The sequence below is a fragment of the Elgaria multicarinata genome, chromosome 1 (assembly GCF_023053635.1).
Source record: "Elgaria multicarinata webbii isolate HBS135686 ecotype San Diego chromosome 1, rElgMul1.1.pri, whole genome shotgun sequence".
NCBI classification, from domain to species: Eukaryota; Metazoa; Chordata; class Lepidosauria; order Squamata; family Anguidae; genus Elgaria; species Elgaria multicarinata.
The window spans coordinates 157,929,098-157,953,924 of NC_086171.1; the positions used below are offsets into that span (position 1 = coordinate 157,929,098).

The 24,827-nt window shown below is 44.6% G+C and overlaps 2 protein-coding genes across 2 annotated transcripts; both read right to left on the reverse strand.

Moving 5' to 3' along the window:
* Positions 1-1,762: 1,762 nt before the first annotated feature.
* On the reverse strand, positions 1,763-12,223 carry LOC134408291 (glutathione S-transferase Mu 1-like). The gene is made up of 8 exons (XM_063140521.1): positions 12,117-12,223; positions 8,762-8,837; positions 5,800-5,864; positions 5,477-5,558; positions 5,282-5,382; positions 3,310-3,405; positions 3,122-3,232; positions 1,763-2,045 (listed from the first exon to the last, which is right to left on the reverse strand). The coding sequence occupies exons 1-8, from the start codon at positions 12,150-12,152 to the stop codon at positions 1,950-1,952; spliced, it is 663 nt and encodes a 220-aa protein (XP_062996591.1). The 5' UTR covers positions 12,153-12,223; the 3' UTR covers positions 1,763-1,949.
* A 2,431-nt stretch (positions 12,224-14,654) lies between these two features.
* Positions 14,655-21,532, reverse strand: LOC134408299 (glutathione S-transferase 2-like). The gene is made up of 8 exons (XM_063140535.1): positions 21,371-21,532; positions 19,791-19,869; positions 18,253-18,317; positions 16,968-17,049; positions 16,750-16,850; positions 16,370-16,465; positions 16,165-16,275; positions 14,655-15,181 (listed from the first exon to the last, which is right to left on the reverse strand). Exons 1-8 carry the CDS (start codon positions 21,404-21,406, stop codon positions 15,086-15,088), a joined length of 666 nt encoding a protein of 221 aa, XP_062996605.1. The 5' UTR covers positions 21,407-21,532; the 3' UTR covers positions 14,655-15,085.
* Positions 21,533-24,827: the final 3,295 nt, after the last annotated feature.

Sequence of the window (24,827 nt, forward strand, 5' to 3'; positions counted from 1 at the left end):
CCTCTCCTTCCTTTAACAGAATGGTCCTCTCATGTAGCCTTCTGTAGCCACTCCATAATGGACTTCTAAGAGATCGTCACTGCTCTCCTATTCATTGTTTTTCAAGAACTTCATCAGATACTTGGCAATCCTCAGTTGACTGATCTCTCTCTCATACACACAGCTATAAAGGAAAGTAAGTTTTAAATAGCAGGGTCAGTGGGCCATACAATACAAAAAGAACTGTCAGTGACATTCCTATGCAAAACTCAAATACATACAAGTACTGCAGTGAATGGTGAGATCATTTTCCAAAATTTTCTATACTAAATTAATACCAGTAGTGGGAGAGGAAAACTTTATTCCTGATTGAATCCCCATGAACTAGAATCAAACTTACTTAAATTCTAAGTCAGCTGTTTCATGGTTCGTGTGGGAGAATGTTGACTTTCAGATCACTTCAGTCTGCCAGGAAGCTCTGATGCTGTTTCCCCACTAGTTTCTAAATGTTGTTACTGTTTGTGTAAGCCTTGTGGCAAATAAATCTGTTAGTTTTTAAGGTGTCATAAAGTGCTTTAGTGTTTTCTGTAACAGACTAACATACCTACTCTGGAATTATTTCAAGAACATTTCATTCTGGGCCTGTGCTTTTCTCGCACTTTGCTACAGCTTTAGGGATTGGGGGGGGGGAATCTGCTGCTAAGGTTTAGTCTTATAGACAGAACTCAAGAAGTACCCCCCTGCCCACCCCCAAAAAAATAAAAATAAAAATGCTAGGCTGCTAAAGGAAGGAAACCAGGACTGATTTGTGTGTGAGAGAGAAGAGCAAAATCCGTTCTGACCCGGTTCCTTATTCTTAAGATCTCCTGTCATCCCCACATTTTGCAACACTCCAGATGATGGGTCTTGCAGATCCTGTGGCCTGAAGTCCGCCCACGCTTCACCAAAGGCTTCAAAGGTGTCACCAGGCATTGCCACACTTTGCATTCTTTTTCCAACCATGAGGACAAGAAACCTGCTTATTTGTTTAAACCTGAAAAAATGTCAGAATACTGAATTCAGTAGTACTTCTTGCACTTGGACGGATTATCCATAGCCTTGGCTATGTTCTGATGTGCTTACGGGTGAAGCTGAGCTGGAGGGTAGGGGAGAAGGAAGAGTCGACTCACTCTCTAAAATATTTCTTGTGTTCTGTTATACCATTTCTCAATTCAGATGAACAGTTTCATGGGTCTGGGCATGAAAATTTGTACACAATTTGGGGGGGAAATGGGATGAATAGGAGTTTATTTTGAAAATGTAAGCAGTAGTAGTAATAATGGTATTAAAATAGTGTGAAACAAAAAACTGGGGAAAGACTTCCGGGGCACAATATTAGAACATAAATGGGAATATAGAAAGTTGCAATGAAAGCTAGTTTAAAATATAAATAAAGTAGTATATACATATATGGGTTCAATCCTATGCATGTTTAGGCAGAACAATTTTCTACAATTCCTAGCATTCACCAGCCAACCATGCTGGCTGTGGAATTCTGGGAGTTGTAGGCCTTTTTTTCTGACTAAGTATTCAGTACTCCGAAAGTCAGACCATTTGTCCTCAAGTTCGCAGAAGGCTAACAGCAAGTCAGCCTCGAGCACCCCCAAAAATAGTCTCTTTTTCTGCAGATGAATAAGACATGTTCATACAACCACTCAAAGAACAGTGAGATTAAGACGGGTGGCTATAAGGCCAGTAGCCAACAAGGATGTGATGACACACTCAGCACAACAACAACAACAGGTCATTCCAAGATCCTTTATTAGCTACTACAGCTTCCAAGATACGAAAAGCATCACCGGCCATTCTACAGAAAGGGAACACCAAATTCTAGAGACAGAAACTGCCTTTAGTCTATCAGATCAACTCCAGTTGTAATAACAGTAGTCTATCATCCAGCAGCAGCAAAGAGATTTCTTTTAATCCTTCCTCTATTCCTTTTTGTTCCCCCATTTAGCCATCTTGTTATTGATGGGAGTCTTCATAAAGCGGCTGGAGCTCATGTAGGCAGCAATCTTCTCCAGAGCCTGAGGACACAAAAAAGGAGGTCTTTAGGAAGCAGGGAGGTGGGAGAGGGGGGGGGCAAAAGCTAAAGGAGCCATAGGAAAAGTGGCTACCAGGATGAATTTGCCCATGAGAAACTGCACTCTGGTGCCTTCCAGATCTTTTGGCCTCTAAAGTTCCCATCAGCCCTAACGAGTGTGGCCAAAAATAGGGATGATGGGAGTTGGAGCCCAAAAGACCTGGAGGGTACCAGTTGGTGGAAGGCCACTAGTCTAGTTCACGGTTTCAAGAACTGTTCCTTTCTTCCTTAATGGTAAATCAGAAATTAGGACCACCTTTGCTTTCTGCTGGTTTGCCCCAGCCACTGGCTCTTCTTGCATTCAGCCACCACCTCCATGGACATCCTGAAAAGGGCTCTGTGACTCATAGAGGCACTTATTCTTTTAAGGTGTGTTCCAAAAAGGATAATGGCCAAAGGTTTCACCTAGCAAGCTGGACATGCCCCCGCCATGCCGCTCAGGAAATAGCATTGGTATTATCCTCCTACGCCCAATCAACTTGGCCAGGAAGTCTCCATTTTTCAAGGCTGGCCCACCTAGTACAAAACGAGAAGACACCCCAGGAGGCCTCGGGAGCATCCTTTCATTTCATATGGGGAGGGGGTCCTGGCTGGCATGGGGAGGCGTGGTGATCAGAACTCAAATAGGTCTCTCTGTCCTTCTTAGTTCACATGTACATGCAGATACATGTCAAGACTTTACAGCTTGCAACAAAGTTAGTAAATCCTTACATTGCTAGCAGCCACATCTTCAGAGGAAGAAACACATTAAATAAGGGATGAAAGGGAAGTTACTACCCTGCCCCTTCGGAGAAAAGCACATTTCTGAAAGCTGCCTGAAGTCTTTCATGTGCCAAAAGGAAACATGCTGTATTTTTCCAATATTCTTGTCCGTGCCAGATTGGCCAGCCACTCTGGCCAGTTTGGAACCTTGTTGTCAGCTAATCTGTTCATGGCTTCTTGCCAGAAACTAACGAAGCAGGTCACAGGATGCTAATGAGGACCTGTGATCCAGCACGTCTCGGGAAGATAAAAACTAACCTCAAAGCGGGTGAGAAAATCCTGAAGATTCTTGTACTGGTCAAGGCACTTGGGTTCAAACATGCGGTTTTGGTCGAGGACATCATACACGAGGAAGTCAACAAATGTGATCTGGAAAAAGACTTAACAGTGAGACTTCAGAGAGATCAGGCCTCCTCTCCAATGCCCAAGTGTGTATATGCACATACCTTGTCACCAGCAAACCACTTTCGGTCCCCCAAAAACTGGGAGAAGAGCTTCAGCTTCCCTGGCAGCTGCTCCAAGTACCCAGGCTTTACTTTTTCCTGCAAAACAGGCAGATGGGGGAAAATTGAACTGTAATCATAGCCAGAATTCAATGCCACTTCCCTCTACCAACAGAGCTATGGAATTTGGTGTTGTCAGTGCAAAAGCCAGCAGAATAACCCAAAATGACATCTTACCTAAGAACATAAGAAGTGCCCTGATGCTGGATCAGACCAAGGGTCCATCTAGTCCAGCACTCTGTTCACACAGTGGCCAACCAGCCATTGGCCAGGGATGAACAAGCAGGACAAAGGTGCAACAGCACCCTCCCACCCATGTTCCTCAGCAACCCATGCACACAGGCTTACTGCCTCGAATACTGGAGATAGCACACAACCATCAGGGCTAGTAGACATTGATAGCTTTTGCCTCCAGGAATTTATCCAACCCCTTTTAAAGCCATCCAATGGTGGCCATCACTATATCTTGTGGTAGTGAGTTCCATAATTTAACTATGCGCTGTGTGAAGAAGTACTTCCTTTTATTTGTCCTGGACCTCCCACCAATCAGCTTCATGGGATGACCCCGGGTTCTAGTATTTTGAGAGAGGGAGAAAAATGTCTCCCTATCCACATTACCATGCATAATTTTCTACACCTCTATCATGTCTCCCCTTAGCCTCCTTTTTTCCAAGCTAAACAATCCCAGCTGTTGTAACTTTCCCTCATAGGGGAGATGCTCCAGCCCCTTAACCATTTTAGTTGCTCTTTTCTGCACTTTTTCCAATGCTATAATATAATGTGGTGACTAGAACTGTACACAGTATTCTAAGTGTGGTCGCACCATAGATTTGTATAAGGGCAGTATGATACTGGCCGTTTTATTCTCAATTCCTTTTCTTGTAATGGCTAACATGGAGTTTGCCTTCTTTGCAGCAGCTGCACACTGGGTGGACATGTTCATCGAGCTGTCCACCACAACCCCAAGATCTCTTTCTTGTTCAGTCACTACCAGCTCAGATCCCATTAGGTTATACTTGAAGTTGGGTTTTTGCCCCAACATGCATCACCTTACACTTGTTTACATTGAACCGCATCTGCCGTTTGGATGCCCACTCTCCCAGCTTGGAGAGATCCCTTTGGAGCTCTTCACAATCCCTTTGTGTTTTAACAACCTTAAATGATTTGGTGCCGTCAGCAAACTTGGCTACTTCACTGCTCACTCCTAATTCCAGATTATTTATGAACAAATTGAAAAGAATTAGCCCCAATACCGAACCCTGTGGGAGCCCAGTATTTACTCCCCTCCATCAAGAGAATTGACCATTTATTCCTGATCTCTGTTTTCTGATCTTTAACCACTTACTGATCCATACAGGACCTCTGCTCTTATTCCATGTCTACCTCTAGGGAGTATCACAGCAGTGATACCAAAGAGCTTCCATCAAGGGGAAAAAAAGATACATTGGCCAACAATGGCCAACATTGGCTTGGCTTTGAACAGCAGTCTTGCATCGTAAGAGATGCATGTGCCCTTACTCCACCCAAACTCTATTCACCACTGCAGCAACGTGAACAGGGTGAGCAGGAGAGAATGAAAGAAGCTGTTCCGTGAGCCCCTTCACATTTTACACATCAAAGATAGCTGCCACGTCTTCACAGGTGTTTCCTGCAAAGTGTGAATAACCCATAATTTTAATCATCGGGGTCTTCCAAGAATACTGTCTATCAGGTTCACAGAAACCTCTCACAGGTATTGGAAGATGCATGCACATCATCCACACATGCATTTACTACATGAAACACTGGTGTACACACAGCAAGTTGGTTTACCATGGACTTAATGGCATTTTGCAAGCATTGTACAGCACCACAAACCCCTTCCCTTCTAGCCAATACAACAGCAGATGTAAATGATGGAGGCAGGTGAACTCACAAAATCAGGATTGTAGCAGACCATCACGAGGCTCATGCGGAAATCCATCACCTGATTCTCTAGCATGTCCACTCTGACCATCTCCTCCTCGGTTTCTCCACCTGGAGCCAACATTGGAAGATAAGAACTCCTGGGCAAACAGAAGCAGGTTCTGGTCAGCCAGTCCAGGCCCCAGAAGAATTCAGGTATACTCACAGAGCTTGTGCTTGCGTGCGATGTACCGGAGGATGGCGTTGCTCTGTGTAAGCTTGGTCTTGCCATCAATTAGGTAAGGAAGCTGGAAAGCAAGCAGAGCGAGCAGCTTAAGGTCAAATCCTTGCCTTGTGCTTCCAGCACATGATTAATGCCCTCTTTACACTACTCATACGTGTTCCTCAGCCGTCTCTTCTCCCCTAAGGCCCTATGCATGAATACCACAGGTAAGAGCTTGTTTCTCCACCAAACATCCAGACTTCACAGACAACCTGGACAAGATATTCTTCCCACCCATCATATGATCGAGAAAGAGAGTTACTTACATTAGGGAAATCCAGCCCTAACTTCTCCTTTTCATTGATCCATTGACTCTTATCATAGTCAGGAGCTGGAAAAAGAGTAGGGGATAGGGGAATAAATTCAGGCACAGAAAACATGTTCAACCAGAATTCACTTTCCTTCATCTATCCTAAACAAATCACTTAGAAGAAGTGCCAGGAAGTCCATGTCTGTTCTGTAGCGTAGGCTGCAGTTCAAAGAGATTATCTCTGAAAGGTATTTATGTGCAGCCAGGGCTGACCCTACCGTGGGGCAGGAGATTTGGGAAGGGGTGGCAAAGTGTAGCAGGACAGAAATGTACATGTAACCAATTAGCCTACCCAGCACCCCTACGCTATTCTGCTGCCCTCCGCGCACTGAAAAGGCAGAAAGTGTTGAAGTAAGATTCAACTGCCAGTCTGGTTGGCTTCCGTATATGGAACTGAGAGGGCGGGGGACATCTTGTCCTTCACCACAGGCAACAAAACATTTTGTCCCAGGGTTGTGAGGGGCAGTTCTTCCCTGGCCTATTTTGTATCAAGTCCACCACATGGCATTCAGCAGTTTTTTTAAAAAAGTAATAATCTTGCAAGATGAAGGGATATTAAAGGACGAAACGCAAGATTGAAGCTATGTTGCCCAGTATGAGACAAAGCCCCATTGTGCTCTTAGAGAGGGCATTTAGAGCTTTTCCAGTCAATCCGTTCTTCAGCATGTTAAGTGATTACCATTGCATATTTTCATATGCAGCCATCTTGCCTTAAGACTTTGCTTCGGCTGCAGGAACGGCTCGTTTTGTCAGCACTTAAATGTTGGTATTTTATTCTAAGAAAAGTTTCTCCTCCCCACTTCCTCCATCCCACCACTTCTACAACCACAACTGCCAGAAAAAGCACAATGGGCATCACATGACATGGTGACTATCAACAGCCTCCATCACCCTGCAATTTGGGGTGGTGGGTTTTTTTGTTTTGTTTTTAAATCTTTTAAAAATATTTTGGAGCACTCAATGCTAATTTGCTTAACACAGAGCTCCCCAACCCCTCCCTCCTTTGTCCCATCATTTCAAGAAACTTAAAAAATGAATTAAATTTCGAGTAAAAATGTCCCTGTTAATTGCATACTCCTTTAATGGTTGAAGGTACTGCAGGAGTACCCAATCAGTCTTATTTCAAGAGAAGCCTGCAAACGAAGAAGTATACCCCTAAAAGTATTTGGGATTCACTTCAAATAGTATTTGGGATTCATCTAAACTTATGGAGGAAAGGAAATAGTCTTGGTGCTATGCCATCCCCAGACTATTCCCCCTCTTCCCACAATTTTAGATGAACCCCAAATATTGGGGATAGAAATACTGATTTGGGTCTGGCAGTATAGCACAAGAGAGGTGAAGGCCACTGTGATGGTTAACAACAGCATAATCAGTCTCTGCCATACTTTTTGTGGTGTGAAGCTGTGGTTACAGCAGCCCTCTTCAACCTGGTGCCACCCCCGCATGAGTTTGTTTATGGAAAGTCTGGACACTGAAAACCAACTTCTAACATTTACTTTGAGGGTGATGCACTTCCCCACTGTACAAAGCTCCTGGCAGAGCATTCATCAGAGCAGCAGGATGGGGAAGACTAGGATAGGTTATCATAAGAACATAAGAAGAGCCCTGCTGGATCAACCAAGGGTTCATCTACTCCAGCACTCTGTTCACACAGTGGCCAACTAGCCATCTGTGGGAAACTCACAAGCAGGCATGGGAGCAATCCATGTTCCCATCCATGTCTCCCTGCAACTGGCATAGATAGGCTTACTGCCTCTGATACTGGAGGTAGCACATAGTCATCAGGACCAGTAGCCATTGATAGCCTTCTCCTCCAGGAATTATCCACCCCCTAAAGCCATCCAAATTGGTGGCCATCACTACATCTTGTGGTAGTAAATTTCACAGTTTAACTATGCGCTGTGTGAAGAAGTGCTTCCTTTTATCTGTCCTGAACGTCCCACCAATCAGCTTCATGGGCTGACCCCGGATTCTAGTATTATGAGAGAGGGAGAAACATCTCTCTGTCCACTTTCTCTACACCATGCATAATGTTGTACACCTCTATCGTGTTTCCCCTTAGCCTCCCTTTTTCCAAGCTAAACAGTCCATATTCAGGGCACTGGAATGCAACTAGCAGTATAGCACCAGAGATAAAAAGATTTTCCTAATTAATCTGGAAAAGATCAGTTACAGCAGTTTCTGAGACATTAATCTGCGTCCAAGGGATATATGTCTCCAACCTATCCTGAGGTAATCCAAATTCTGTGCCAATAAATAACATTAAGGTGAAATCATTTATTCTGCTTCTGGTTGGTTCCTTGCCTTAAATAGCAGGTACTGTAGCCCTGACTGCTGGAAGTCAAGCCTAGCTATCTACATTTCTGGCTTCTGAGATTTCAGATAGGCACAGCCCACAGTTAAAGCTAGAACAGGGGTGGGGTAGAACAGCTAAGACTCTTAGTATGCTACATTTGTATGCTTGAACAAAATAATAGCACACAGAGCACTGGGAATATGTCTCCAAGTGACATCTGACAGCCAATAAAGTTGCTTTTGAAGACAGATGTGTGTGTGTGAGAGAGAGAGCAAGAGCGAGAGAGCGCACACAAACACTCCAAAATATTAATTTCCAAAATGATACCTTTCCCTATAATAGGAATGTATATTTATGGATGTTACAAGCCCCTCACCAATCCCCCCCAACAGGACTTCTACAGACTTCCAAATTTAGTACAAAAGCTAAGCAGTTGCAAAACACAGCTCTGGAAATTCTAAATAAACTGTGCTTACGCAAGTACAAGTGAGACATTTTATCCTTGTGTGGAATATGCCTCTGACTAGGAAATTCTGAATACAACAGCTTGTATTCATAACAACGAACTAAGGGAGTGGGGGAGGAAGGCTTTGCACATGCAAAGCCCAACAATACATACCTTCCCCACAGCTGTACAACTTGTCTTCATAAGATGTTCCTGTGTATTCTAGTAGCAACCGGATACTATGGGCAAGCTGTAAAGAAGAAAAGACAAAAGGACTATGAGAAGCCAGCACACACTAGTGAGAGGACTGGGAACCCTTAAAAGAAGAAATTTCAGAATAAATCCTAAGTATCCATCTTCAATCCTAATACACAACACACACCTGTAACTATGTATTTTTACACTGCATTTTTTTAATAAACTCAAACTGGCAAACCCAACCAAGAGACATTTCCCAGGAAGTTCCAACAGCAAAAGATGGGAGCCAACTTTTGGAGTATCATCAATGCAGTCACCAGTACAGTGCAACAGACACTGTGCATGGATAACAAACAAGGGAATAATTATAACAAAGACAGAGATTTACAGCCTAAATTAAGAGCTGCTCCCCTCTCACTTCCATACAAACACAGCAGGACACTGGATATATCTTGGAGGCTCTGATGCCAAAGCTCTCCGAGAGAAAGGCTTTAAGACCAATTTTTATTTCTGTTAGCCACTTTAAGCACCATTTTTGGTGGGAAGGTGTGATATAAATGTAATAAATAAAGATTAGAATTGCTCTACACTTGTACTTATCAATCAATCATGTTATGAGTTCTTATCAGTTTCATAAATACAACAAATAAATAAATATTGTAACACCTAGGAAGATAGTGCTATACTGTTGCCATCTCCTGAAGCTCCGGCCACTCAGCTGGGAATCCAATGATTAAAAGGAACAATACTATAACTATCCCTAGCGAGAGAGGCAGATGAGACACACACATGCTCCTCTTACCAGGGAATATTTTCAAAAGAACAGGAAAGGCAGACAGGGGAAGTCCTCAGAGCACCTTCCAGCTGTGCAGCCCAACTGCCCACTTTCCTAAGTGGCCCTTCCACTGAGGGAAAGAGCTCCCTGGAAATGCCTGGGGGCCAGATGAAATTACACAGGGGCCACATCTGCTCTCTGGCTGCAAGGTTCCCCATCTCCAGTGTGAACATTAGGCACTGCAAGAAAGGAGAGGCCCTCTGGCATCGCCATGCTATGCTACCATCAAGTCTAAAATAAGTGTAAGTACAGGTTGAGCAAGAAGTCAACAACCCCAATGTTACTGATACAAGATTCCATGGGAAACACACAAAAGGAGGAGTTAACTCAATAACTTTGTGTACCCATGGAGTTTGTTAGAACAAACATAGAACAACTTCTCGCCTACTACTGCCGGCCTTGTCTTTCACCACTCAACCAGATTACTGTTAACACCTTGCTGGCCTTCCCTCCATCCGTTCTCTCTCTCTCTCTCACACACACACACACATATGGCATACGGCCGTATTAAGGCATACATTAAGGCATACGGCACCTCCAACTTCTCTTTATAAGGTAAAATTAGGGTGAACATATGAAAAGGAGGACAGGGCTCTTGTATCTTTAACAGTTGCACGGAAAAGGGAATTTCAGCAGGTGTCATTTTTATGCATGCAGTATCTGGTGAAATTCCCTCTTCATCACAACAGTTAAAGTGCAGGAGCTATACTAGAGTGACCAGATTTAAAAGAAGGCAGGGCACCTGCACCTTTAACTGATGTGATGAAGAGGAAATTTCACCAGGTTCTCCATATATACAAATGACACCTGCTGAAATTTCCTTTTCAATACAACTGTTAAAGATACAGGAGCCCTCTCCCCCTTTTCATATGATCACCCTAGTAAAATTAAATAATACACATTGTAAGTACCTATTTGAATACTGTCACATGTAATATTACATAGCTGACTCCAACTGTAGCTGCTTTTAAGCCAACTTTAAACACATATACTCTCTTGTCTTTAAATTAAAAAGCTTTCATTTATTTATTCATTAAATTACATTTCTATACAACCCAGTAGCTGAAACTCTCTGGATGGTTCACAACTTTTATGGTATCTGTTTCTGTAAGATATCTGAAACAATATTTTATTTTAACTGGTTTATTTTAAGTTTGTTTATATTTAAAATAATTCCTAGTTTATTTGATACTTAATTTTACACTTTTTAAACTTTGTAAGCCATCTTGAGGAAACCATAGACTCGAAAAGCAGCTAAGAAATACACTCAATAAATTAAATACACACATATTTATGCGAGTCTCTATTCTCCACCCTTGATTCCTCTGGAAGAAAAGAAAGATATGAGAGGGGGGAGCGGTGGGGGGCGCACGCAATCCCCCGTGGCCAGAATGCGTCCCCCCGCCTTGCTTACCGCGAGGGAGGGAAGTAGAGGAGGCGAGAGGTAAGAGTTAAAGAGAGAACTGGAGTCCTGGGCTTAGTGAGCTCGAATAAGATTGTGCTTTCCCTCTTTTTGCAGCACGGTTCCGGGTACGTGTATTCAGGGCCTGGCCCCGACTGCGTTCAACAGTGCTTGCTGCTCTCCAAGTACGCGCGCACTGGGGCGGCGGCGGCGGCGTTAAGAAGCGCAAGACGAGAGGCGGCGGCGGCGCGGCACACGCGGACGACCAAGAAAAGCTTTGTAGTGCTACCGACAAGCCAGCCAACGAGCCTCTGCTTGTCCAGGACAAAGAACGTGGGCTTGCAGGCGCGCGAGTCTCTCCGTCTGCTATGGCGCACAACCCGCAACCCGCTCGCTCCACGTGCACCGGGCCCGAACCGCTTGGCTAGAGAAAGGCGATAAGAAATGTCCCCCGGGGAGGTCCCTGAATGGAGCCTTCGCCAGCCAGGTACCCACCAGATCTGTTGGGCTACAACTCTCATGGCTGCCTAGGGGATTATGGGGTTTGTAGTCCAACACATCTGGAGGACTGCAACGGCTTGCGAGTTCTAGTCCGACTGGCAAAGCTGCCTTTTCCTGCCGTTCCCCAGAGAACGCCACCGGAGACCTTCCGACTTGTCCCGCGGCATGCAGTAGAATCACGCCTCCCCTGGACAGCACCGTTTTATCAGCATCTTCGCCTAAACCTAGGGAAGGCTCAAGAGCCCCCCCTCCCCTCCAGCTCTCCTTCGGCAAAGGCCGCTTAAAGAAACTTCTGCCTCGCTTCCCACGCCCCTTCTCCCTTCAAGTGCAAAGAAAGGCCCCGTGCAGACGAGAGAAAGAGCCCCGGGCTTGTTTGAAAACGGCCGATTCGGGGCAAGCGGGAAAGGCAACGGGCGACACACGAGCACGACTCGCGGGGGCCCAGCAGAAGCGGAGGGAGGGGGGAGCGGAACGATTGCAGCGGATCTACGACGCTGGAGGACAGACCCAGCAAGGCAGAAAGAAAAAAGAAAGGGGGGGGAAGAAGGGCATCGGCCGCCTTCTCATCTTTCTTTGGGCAAGACGAAACTCACCCCTCTAATGTTCCAGTAGCCCAGAATCATCGCCATAGTGTTGTCCCGCTTTGCTCGTCTCTGGCTACTTCGATCTCCTCACTTCGCACTCGAAAAGCAGCAAGACCAGAAACCTGGAGGGAGGAGCTTAAGAAGCCTCCGGCGTGTGCGTGTCGATTTGATTGGAGTCTTTAAAGGCCCAGTGCCGATTCAAAGCAATAACAACCTTTAGGCAGGGTCCAAAACTCGAGGAACGGTTTTTGAGTAGCTGATTCAAAGCAATAACAACCTTTAGGCAGGGTCCAAAACTCGAGGAACGGCGTTTGATTGAAACTGCACACGAACAACTGATCAAAAGTTGGCCAGGGAGAGCAATTATCCCTTCCCACTATTCATTTATCTAGTCGAATTTGAAAGAAGAAGATATTTCTTCTGAAACTTACACTAGGATCACACTCAAACCGAACAGGTGATCCAAGAGCATTGATGGTGATTAAAACATGGTAAATAAGTAAAGCCAGAAGCACTGGTGATACTTTTTAAATTTTAAACCATTTTAGGACACAATCCTATGCATGTCTGTCTGGCCAGGAAAAAAAGAAACCAGACACGCTGGTTGGGTGGTTTTGTTGTTGTTGTTGTTGTTTTGGTGGGGTGGGGTGGGGTGGGGTGGGGTGGGGTGGGGGTTCTTTCTTTTTTCCACTAAGGTAAGAGATCTAGCTTGAAACAGAGAAACCAGATGTAATAGACTGAAGACAGGGCTCAGTACTTTGAGAGGTACAAGAGGAAGAGGAAGAGTTCATTCCCAATGGAGGATGGTGGCTCTGGGTTTGGTAGAGCTGTGATTCCATTCTGGGTTTCAGTCAATGCTACTTGATGTGGGGGGGGGGGGCAGATATCAGCACAGCAGTGGGCCCCGGTTAACACCAGGCCTCCTTCCAGCTTTGGCTTCTGGTAGGGTGACCATATGAAAAGGAGGACAGGGCTCTTGTATCTTTAACAGTTGTATTGAAAAGGAAATTTCAGCAGGTGTCATTTGTATAGATGGGGAATCTGGTGAAATTTCCTCTTCATCACAACAATTAAAGCTGCAGGTGCTCTGCCTTCTTTTAAATCTGGTCACTCCAGTATAGCTCCTGCACCTCTGGCAAATCTTGAAATAGAGGACTATCTTCAGCAAAATGGGACACCTGGCCTCCCTAGCCCCTGCAACGTGGTGTCCGTTGGTGCCAATGTGACCACAGATGTCTCTCTTGAAGCTACAGGGAGTGGTCATTAGGGATTTGGAGCCAAGTGCCATCATTGACTAATTCCCTTTTGAAGCCATCCAAGTTGATGGCCATCACTATATCCTGAGGTACCAAATTCAATAGTTTAGCATGGAACCCACTGCATAGCCCTCAAATCTGCCTCAGAGAATCCCCTAAGCAGATTTTGGGGGCATGCCAGGGTTCCAGGGGTGAGACAATTCAATCCACCAGTATTGTTTGCTCCACTGAAGAAAGGACAGCCTTGATTACAATCCTTAGGACAGAAAGGCCTCTCTAGAAATTTGATGGGGAAACTGCATCTGTTGGGCTGTCGGCTCTTGAATCTCCACTTATGCCCAATCTGTATACACCTACATCATACCCATAATACTCAGAAGCATGCATTTGTCTCTCTCACACGTGACCATATTAATGTAACAGTAAACACTGCTTAAGTGATGACATAGCTGTATTTTCAAAGGCAAGTTAAAAAAGATTCAGCTAACATCACTCAACAGCTTAGCCCAGGGGTACACAATCTGGCCTTCTGGGGTTCCTCAGACGCCCAGGCCCCTTTCTCCTATGCTCATTCCCTTCCCTGATTTTAGGGCAGGTTTTTCCCCATTCTGAAAGAATGAAATGCCTCTCGCTGGGCTTAATTACTGGCAGCAATGGCTTTAAGCTTAAATACCACGGTATTTTTAGCCTTACCCCTTTTGCCTTTAGGCCTGCTCACCACTGGCATGTGCGCCTGAAAGCTTGGCCAAAACGAAATTCTGTCCTCGATCTGAAACAGGCTCTGTACTCCTGGCCTAGCCAATAATGAAAATCTCTGCTCTGTATGACCACTGGGGGTGGGGGGAGACCCTCTCCAAGGGACTTTGTTACATAATAAATGCATATATTTGCATAAGGACGTGATTTAGTTGCAGGGATAGCACATGTCCCCAGCAATTTTGAGCAGGGCATGGCCCACATAGTGTTACTGTGGTATGAGCGTATTTTAATAAAATGGATTTTTGCCACACACAAAATAGCAACAAGCAACACAGCTGTTATTCTGTTTCAGCCACATCAGGATATAAATACAGGAGGATATAAATGTTTTCATGGTGTTCTGTACAACACCATGAAAATTGATGGTGTTATAGAAATAAATATTAATAATAAAATAATAAATATGAACATTTCCATAGGAAAGCTATGTTTTGCTAGCAGCATTTGATCCCAACTTTGAAATGGAAGAATGGAGAGCAATTACCAAGAGGAATTTGTGAAAATAGACCAGGAAATGAAAAAACCAAGACTATTTTTCAGTGGCCAACAACTTTTATTAGCTAGTATCTTGGAAAGGGTATTAAAGCCACGGCATGATAAAGTTTAAAAGCATGGAGGGATGGCAAGTGCTTTCTCATTGATAGAGTTGCTGAGTTCACACAACACGAGTATTGATTGTTGTTGAACCATGGGTTACTGTGTTGTGTGAACCCAGCTGTGCTAACAACCCCTAGTTTGTTAACCACGAACGACCCACAGTTCACAACCCAACAACTAATTATGAATTCTCTTTGTGGGTTCTTCGTGGTTAACAAACCATAGTTTGTAGCATAGCTAGGTTCACACTACACAAAAACCCACCATTCAACAACAATCCACGCTCAACCTTGAGTGTGGGTTGTCATGTTGTGTGAACCCAGCCTCCATCTACAAAGCTCAGCCCTGCAGGGTTCATGGGCTCTTCTACTCTTTTTTATTGCCCCACTTGGCAGTTTTCCAGAAGATGGGAGACTTTATGCAATGGCCACATTTCATGTAGGCAGAAATCTTCTCCAAGGCCTGCAAAGAAAGCCAGCAAAAGGATATTTATTAGTTAACAATGTCATTACACATTACAATAGTCTGAATCAAACTCATGACGAAACTGCAAATGGCTGTTTAGTATCTGGAAAGATATATATATTTAAACAAGCTATGAGATGGGACAGATGGCATTTTTTAAATGTTTCAAGTTTATCACAACCTTTGCCACTGTTCAATCCATTCTAGTATGGCAAGTCTTTCCACAGTGTGTGATTAGCAAGAGTTGGTTTGCAGGAAATCAGAGTGTGGGCTCTTCCCCACACATCACTGGAAAATGTGGGATGTCTATTTCAGCTTCCCCAACCTGTTTCTGTTCAGATGCTTTCAACTCCAATTCCCATCTACCCCAGCCAGCATGGCCAATAGTGAGAAATGCTAGGAATTGTAGTCTAAAACAATTGGAGGAAGCCAGGTTGGGGAAGGCTGGTTTTCTTGGCATATAGGCACAACATTGTGGCTACCTCTCTAGTCAGCTGCCTACAACAGCAGGGAGTGGATAAATTCAGGAGTTCCGGGGGGCATTTTTACCACCCACACCCACCCCCTGGCAGGCTGCACCTCCTCACTCCAGTGGCATTGAAAAAAACGGAAATAAAAATAATTTAAAAATGGGCATCCAGAGCAGCTAGAATGTCCATGGTGTCAAAATTAGTATGTTTGCCCGGTAACTATGGAGCACTACAAATGGCCGAGGCCTCAAACAGGAAGATCAGACCACGGCCATGGATCAGGGGGTCTGTGCACAGCCCTATTTTCAACCCATTGTGGATTTATCCAACATCCCCAGTAAAGTCTTATTTGGACAACTTAGAGATTATAATATCAAGTGGCTTAGTAGAAGGTAGAAAAATTTGGGGACGATTAGTTGGGTTAAGGATGACATTCCCTTTGCTATCTTTATGACAACAACCTTCAGTGGTCCACGCTGGAGATCCATGCATATATCACAGTTATTTCACCTCAAAACGGTCAAGGAAATCCTTGAGATTTTTGAACTGATCAATGCATTTTGGCTCAAATATCCGTTGCTGATCCAGGACATCATAGGCAAGGAAATCTACAAAGGTGATCTAGAAAATTAAAAAAAAAAGGAAAACATTTTAAATGGAAACACATTACTTGAGACATCTTGGTCTCTATATAAATCACACTCAGCCCACGTACCTTCTTCCCTGCAAACCATTTTCTGTCCCCCAGAAACTGGGAGAACAGCTTCAGCTTCCCGGGTAGTTGCTCCAAGTACTCGGGCTTGAGTTTTTCCTGCAAGAAGAGATATGACAGACAGGCTCATCTCCAGCTAAGCTCTTGTGAAACCCTGAATGCTTAACTCCCCATTTCTAGGCCTCTTCTCCTCCCACCCCCACCCCAACTCTAAACACTGAACTGTTGTTCCCCTTCCAACTTCATGATTATTTGTAAAGCCTTACAGAAGTCCTGACTTCCTATCCACTCACTTCATATTTACCCCAAACCAATTCTCAACTCATTGGCTGAATTCCTGATCTGGCCCATTTTGGAAGGAGAGCACAAACCAAGAAACTCACAAAATCTGGATTGTAGCACAATCTTGCAAACACCATTCGGAAATCCATGAACTGGTTCTCGAGCATGTCTACCCTGATCATTTCTTCTTCACTCTCACCACCTATGGCAATGCAACATATACAGAATGTAAGGATCTCCCGCCAATCAACTGTTCAGCCGCAGTACGTTTGAATTTGAAGCTGGCCTCCAAATAATCGCTGCCATCAAAAGCACTCACACATCTTGTGCTTCCGTGCAATGTAGCGCAGGATGGCATTGCTCTGGGTAATCTTTTTCTCTCCATCGATCAGATATGGGAGCTACGGAAAGAGAAGGAGGTTAACGATGCCAGTGAAATGATATGTTACTTCAGTGCCCAGTCATCCACACTGGATGACTTCTAGCTTTCTTAGGATAAACAGTAGGAGTGTGCCTGTTTGAAGACTATCTAAGTAGAAATGACCCAAAGAAAGAAAACACTGCGAGATGCTAAATCCTTTACTCAGGGCCTTCAGGCAACGAATACAGGCATTCTGCATATAATTTTTCAGTGGTCAAAAAAAATCCTGTAATCACTTGTATATGGGGTTAGGCAAGCACTAGGCTCTAGCAGCTAGCTCACTAGGCAGTCTCTATGGGGGGAGGGACAGGTAAAGAGGAGCCGCAGCAGCAAATAAGCCATGCATTTCCCCTTTCTTGTCTAGTCAGGGCTGGGCGGGGGCCAGTGGGGCCAGTTGGCATGGGCCTACGATTTTGGGGGGCCTACTCCAAGTCCCCCTGGTAGAGACAAAGATGTCTTATATACATCTTGAATAAAAGTGCTTGCCCTTACCTTTTGAATAAATCATTCTAGTTCATATGTATTTAGAACTGATTAAAAAATACTTAATGAGCAGTTTGAAACGGGGCCTACATTTCCCATCTGGCCCGGGCCTATTACCAGCTTTGCCCGGCCCTGTGTCTAGTTTCTTCCTCCTTTTGGCATGCAGCGGCTTCTGGTTCTTCCCTCGTCCCCAGATTTCCAAATTCTACATCAAGGTAAAAACCATCTCCAGCCAGAATGATCTACATTGAATGTTGAACATTTGAAGGTTGTGCAATGAGTTGCGCGGTGAGTTTCTGCGGTGGGACTTAAAGGGCTTTGCTCTTTTTTTAAAGTAGTAATTGCTGAAAATTCTTGGCCTCTAGCTTATTTTTGGCCTGTGCTCAAGGAAGAGGCCAGGAATTCATGGAAGATGCCAACCTCGCTCTAGCCTGCTGCTTTGGATTCTTCTTGCACACAGTCCTGATTTTCAATTGGGCTGCAATCTGGACTTGAAGCAATGCGCAACGAAGCCAAGTCAGATGAGGCAGCTTGTGCCTCAGGAGTGCCTGGGCAGGAGCGTAGCCAGGCCCTTTTCCTACTTACTCTCACCCATCTCAATATGAGCAGCAGTAAACCGACCCCGCCCCTGCCTCACAGACACACAAAGACATTCAATCCACAATGCCACGTTGCTGGTTATGTCACAGCGGCTACATACATTTGGGAAGTCCAAGCCCAGCTTCTCCTTCACATTCGTCCACTGACTTGTGTCGATATTCGGAGCTGTAAGTATAGAGATGAACAGACGTCAAGTCCAGTTCTATACCTGCCCAGGTTTATTTTCTCCTTCATATCCAGCCTCACATCCAGCAATTCCAAAGGTGTCTAACTGCCCAAAAAGCTTAGAGACATCCCTGATTTTTGCTCATTCCTGAGGGGTTATTATTTACAGTATGGAGGTTCTCCCTGAAAAAGGATGCACTTATGCCCCTACATTCTTCATGGGGGGTTGTTAGGGAAATGGCAAACAGCGCAGAGGTGGCCCTTGCTATGAAACCTGCCCAATTTCAGAAGGACAGTTGTTAAGAAGTTGTGATGAATGAAAAACAGTTTAAGACATCTTTTGTTTTCTGGTCAGTTGGTACCAAAGTCACAGAAAATGCAGTAAGACTGGGGGCAGATGATGGATGAGGAACATACAGTGGCAGAGGTAGAAGGGGTTCAATATCCAGTATTTTCTAAGCAAGGGCCCAATGCTACACCCTCCCAATTCCCACAGACCCTACGAAAACAGCTCTACTCTTGGGAGAGAAAACTAGCGAACACAGGGACAGTCCTGCAATGTATTCTTCCAGTATCCCTGCCCCACCACACTGGGACTGCCCTGATGAAACCATTCACTGTAATCAGAAGCTAGAGCTGCCAGCCACAGATGTACACCACCTCTTCTCCTTTGGGGAGAAATGTATCAGTTTTGCAGATACACTGTCTGTATTCCTCCAAATTACTAACAAAGTTTCAGGAGGTTTCAGATTTGGATTCAATCTGCTTGGAGGAGCCCTGCTTCAATTTGAAAGGTAGAGCCAATGGTTACACCAGGCGTTAATCCCCCTTCTTACCAGTCAAATCAAAAATATGAATCACTTTAAAAGTTTCCTATCTGGATCAAAGTGTTCTTGGTGATCTTCCTTTCTCTGCTCTCCCACCATTTCCATGAATAAGTAATTCAAACACTAAACCAGACAAAAAAGAAAACACCATTTGCTGGAGAACGTGGGTGGGAGGGTGCTGTTGCACCATGTCCTGCTTGTTCATCCCTGGCCGATGGCTGGTTGGCCATTGTGTGAACAGAGTGCTGGACTAGATGGACCCTTGGCCTGATCCAGCATAGCATTTCTTATGTTCTTAAAACAGGGAATAGACCCAGCTGTTCAAGTTATTCTTTTGTACCATGGGGAAAGTCAGTGATAAAATTTGGCAGAAGAACAAAGATTGGTAGAAGAGAGATTGTTCTATATGTTGAGATGGTAGGGAACAGGATGGAGTTCTTTGATTCCTTGCATTTTTCAGTTCTGGAGGAAAATATAGCAAGAATTTTAAGAGACACTAGCCATCCTGTCGAAACAATCTGACATAAGAAGATATCAGACCTGCTTCAGAGCATAACGATATTTACTGCCTCCTCTTGGTTGACCCAACATTTGGCAATCAGAGGCATGCTATTTTTGAACCTGGAAGATCCTTTTAGCTCCTTACCTTCTCCTTGACCGCTGTACAATTTTTCGTCATATTCAGTCTCTGTGTATTCTAGAAGTAGTCTGATTGCGTTGGCAAGCTGCAGGAAGGGAGAAAGGAAGAATTAGGGGGAGGATATTAGTGTCATGGAGGTTAAGGCTGTCAGTGGCTCCAGTATTGGAATCAGGCAGCATGCATGCCAATGGCCTGGTTCAGACGACACGCTAAAAGATGCTGCTTAAACACAAAATGGTTAAGGGAATGCATTAACCCTGATGCATTCCATTAACCATTTCGTGGTTAAGCAGCATGGTTTAGCATGTTGTCTGAACCAGGCCAATGTATGGCAGTTGCTGGGGAACGAAAGAGGGAGAGTGCTATTGCACTCATATTGTGGGCCTCCCATGGGCAGCAGGTTGGCCGGTGTGGGAACAGGTCAGACTTTGTTTTAGGAGGGCTGTACTTCTATTCTAAAGGGTGTGATCCTACGCATGTTTGGACAGAAAAAACTCCTACAGTTCCCTTGTCTAAGCATGTATAGGATTGCACCCTATGATTATCAGCCCCAATGTTGAACCAAGACCTCCCAGACAAAAGGTGCACCAGCTACAAGAGGGGTCAAAGGCCAGATCTACACCTTGCGTCGAATCAATAAGAATGTGGAATAAAAAGCAGGGAATAATACTATGACAATGGTATATGGAATGTGGAGTGTGCCCTCACAGTTATCAGTGTACTTCAATACTGCTATAAAGCAGAAGTGTAGATCAGCCACCAAAGTCCGCCTGCCTGCAGGGCTGACTTTCCAAAAAGCCACAGCAGCAGCCGCCACTGCTCCTCCCCAGGCCACACCCTCTCCCATTATTCTGTTATCCAACCATGTATTCTCTCCTGGAGGTGGCTTCATTTCCAGGCGAAATATTGCATAAGACGAAGAGGGAGGAAAGCAGTTCCCGCGCTGGGATTGGCTGTTCCTACTTCCAGGGGAGGGAGGCGAGTCCCTAAGTCTGCGCTCACTAAGCCCCACTAAAGGAAAGGGTGGGCGGAGGGGAAGGGGAACCGATTATAGTGCGATCCTAGACATGACTGCTGAAAAGTAAAACCCACCAAGTTCAGGGTACTTGTCGGTCAACTGAGGTTGGTGGCTCCGATTTTGGTGGGGCTATGAATGCATTCTGGGTTTCAGTCGAAACCATCCAGAACTCTAAAGGAGATATCCAAGGTGCAGAACCCTATCCCCCAAATAGGTTCAGAACTTTGGATAGAACTTTTAAAAGTTCTGGCCGGTTCTGTCTGAAATCCAGAATGGATTCATAGCCCCCGTGAACTCGGAGCCACCAGCCTCCACTGGTGTGGGCGTATAAGATCGCAGCCTTAAGCTCTAGGGCTGCAGCAGACCCATTTTCATCGCAGAGGGCCGGCGATATTTGACTAGTAGGCGCAAAGCAACGGTTTCGGCCCCTGCAAACGCCTCTTCGTAAAACCTCGCCCGTTGCGTGGTCTACACAGAGCCTTTGCCAGTCAAAAGACGAAAAGTCTCGCCGTTATTTGGACGGATCCGAAGGCCGCTAGCCGCGAGGCTGCCCCAGCCACTGACTTACCCCGCGGATGTCCCAGTAGCCCAGCGTGACTCCCATCTTCCTCGCGTTCTTTCCAACACCCCTGACAGGCTCAGGCAGAAGCAAGCGCCTCTTTCCTGCAAAGAGCGAGAGCTGCTGTTAAAGTTGCCCTGCCAGTTTCCGGACGGGAATGCAGATGGGCGAGTCCAGACGCCCGCCTCATATTAACGCTGCCCCACCCCGAGCCCTCTCACCTCCTGGCCAGGCATTCCTCCCACCGACGCTACAGACATGCATCACAAGTCGCCCCCACTCCGGCTCCAAATAAAATAATAATAATTTATTATTATCCTTAAAACATCCTAAAAACATTCTAAAACACACTCTTCAAATTGCTCTCTAGATGCTTTCAGATCCAGATACTTTTAGCCAAGGCAGAGGTCAATATGCTATAGAGATCTCTTTGCAAGGAAGAGCAGTTTGAATCGTTCAGTCATTAGACCCTTTTCGTAGTGGGGGTGGGTGGGGTGTTGAGACTTCGCTTGAGCCATAATTCACATTCGATTCAAAAGATCCTTCCCCGCTGGGGCTAAAACTTGCAACTGCACGATCCTACTCAGAGAAGAGGGGAGCAATTACACACTACAGTATAAACCTCTTTAAAAGAAATAGGGGGGGGGGGGAAATTGGCTTTGCTTGGAGGAGAATAACAACATATAGCTGGTGAAACCTTCTCATAATTTCATATACATAGCCCAAATAGCAATCCATTCTTGTATTGTGCCATTAGCTATTTTCATAAATAATCTGGAATTGGGGTGAACACTGGAATGACTATGCTTTTGGATGATCCTAAATTAATTTATGGTGGGCGTTGTACTTCTTTGTCTAAACAAACATAGCATTGTGCCCAAAATACAAAACATATGTGAAGCATGTACTGAAACATTTGAAAGTACTTGGAAAAAAGTGTCCAGTATTATGTATGCAGCCTAATGGTGCATGGCTCTACCTCCCTTTCCATGCCACATCGTTTTTCATTAATCTATTATCCAATCATGTATTTCTCCTCGAGGTACCTTCATTTCTAAGTGCAAGGGATAGAAAAAGAGCTCCAAAAGGATTTCTCCAAACTGGAAGAACCGGCACTAAAATGGCAACTGCAGTTTAGTGGAAGCAGGTGTAAAATAATGCAGATTGATGCAAATAAATAAATAAATCCCAATTAGGTGAGGTCTTAACTGGCAGCAACTGACTAGGAAAGATAAGGATCCTGGTAGACGGCTCAATGAAAATGGCAACTGTAGTGTGCAGCAGCTTTGAAAAAGGCAAAGTCCAAAGGCAAAGTTGGGTATTATTAGATAAGGGATTAAAAAGAAACCTGACAGCATTTTAATGTCTTTATACAAACCTGTAGAGTAACCACACTTGGAATATTGCATACAATTCTGGTCGCTGCACCTTTAAAAGAATATTCTAGAGCTGGAAAAGATGTACAAATTGCCAAATGGTCAAGGGAGCAACTCCCTGATGAAGAAAGGTTACAACATTTGCAGCAAGGACGTGATAGAAAATTATGTATGCTGCCCAATAGCTGAAGTTCTCTGGGCGGTTCACAAAAATGAAAGCCATAAGTACAGCATAAGATATAGTAGGGAAATTTAAAACCACAATACAAAAGTTCAGCCAGAATAAAATTGAACAGCAATGCAGAGATTTAAACGATTATGATAGTAAATTGCTAAAATGCTGGGAAAATAAAAATTATTTTTTATTATGCCACGACACAGGCTCTGAACACCAGACCTCACGTCTGCCACCACTTATTATGGGGCGACACAGGCTCTGAACACCAGACCCGGCCGAGGCTACTCCCTGCTCAAGCCAAGCACCACCACTTGATACGCCTGAGGCAAGGGATAAAGCCCACCTTCCTCCAAACTATGTGGAGAAAGGGGTTTAAAATGGAGAAGGATTTTAATATATATAATAATGCACTGTGAGTTATATCTGCTTAGGTGAATGATTGTCAGAGTGGGTGCTGAATGTGTAAACTTAAGATGATAAACGCCAAACAGACATGTGGGATTTTTGTGGTAGTTTTAAAACAAACAATCAAAATTTATTTTTAAAAGTTCATAAGCTTTGTCTCAAATAACAACATTTAATAACCTTTTTGAAACCTTCCATACAATCCTGTCACTCTCACATTCGCGCTTTCCTTTTTCTCACACAATCACTCTTGAACTTTCTTTATTATCAGTATTGATTAATATACTTCCACTACTTGCACACCACACTCTAAAGACACCACTCACTACACTGACTCTCAAATTTCCCAGAACTTAAGTACCATAAATACAGAGAGCACTACAGACTCTAAGAGTCCTAACAAGTCTCACCTGGTGCCAGGAAGAGTATAATGTAGGTGCCAGGTGAAGCTCAGCAGAAAAGGCCCTCCTCGTGGTAGTCACCCATCTCACTTCCTTTGGCAGGGACTCATGGAGAAGGACCCCTGAAGCTAATCTGAGGGCCCAAGCAGGTACATATGGGAGGAGGTGATCCTTCAGATAACGTGGCCCCAAAATGTTTATGGCTTTGAATGTTAATGCCAGCACTTTGAATCAGGCCCAGACATGGATTGGCATCTGGTGCAGCTGGAAAAGTACCTGTTGTAATTTGGACTCGTTGGCCAATGCCTGTTAACAGTCTTGCTGACTGCTTTTGGACCATTTTCAAAGGAAGCCCTACAGCATATTAGACATATTAAAGGAGGATAAGGCCTTCAGTTGCTACTATCATGATAGCTATACACTACTTCCAGGATCACAGGCACTATGCCTCTGAATATCAGTCAATGGCAGTGGAGGCTTGTGACTCTGATGTCAGTGGGGTGGTGAATCCGCTCCAAGTTACAGTCAGAACCAAGCAGAACTCCTTTAGAGTTCTGACTGAAACCTGAAGAGGTTCCACTGCCCTCAGAGCCACCAGCTTCCACTGGTCACTGAAGAACAACAGCAGTAACTGGCTATTTCTTTCTTGTCACACTTTTGGGCTTCACAGAGGCATCTGGCTGGTCACTGTGGAAAACAGGATGCTGCACAAGGTGAGTGTATTTTTTTTATCCAGCAAGGTTCTTCTTATGTCATTCACATGCAGTATATGGCCAAGGAATACAGCAATTTGGAAATATATATTCATTTTACAGATTGGAATAGAGACTGAGGGATACCCTAAACACAACCAGGTACAAGGGGCAGAGTGTGTGAGTGTTATCAGATGGGGTGGAATCACGTTTCCCTGCTGTTGCTTTTCACCCTGCTTCTGTCCCACAATTCTTCCTCTTCCCTCACATGGGGAAATAAAGAGGAAGTAAACAATGCTGGAGCGTGTTCAGAGGAGGGCAAGGAGGATGATCAGGGGTCTGGAAACAAAGCCCTATGAGGAGAGACTGAAAGAACTGGGCATGTTTAGCCTTGAGAAGAGGAGGGAAGACATG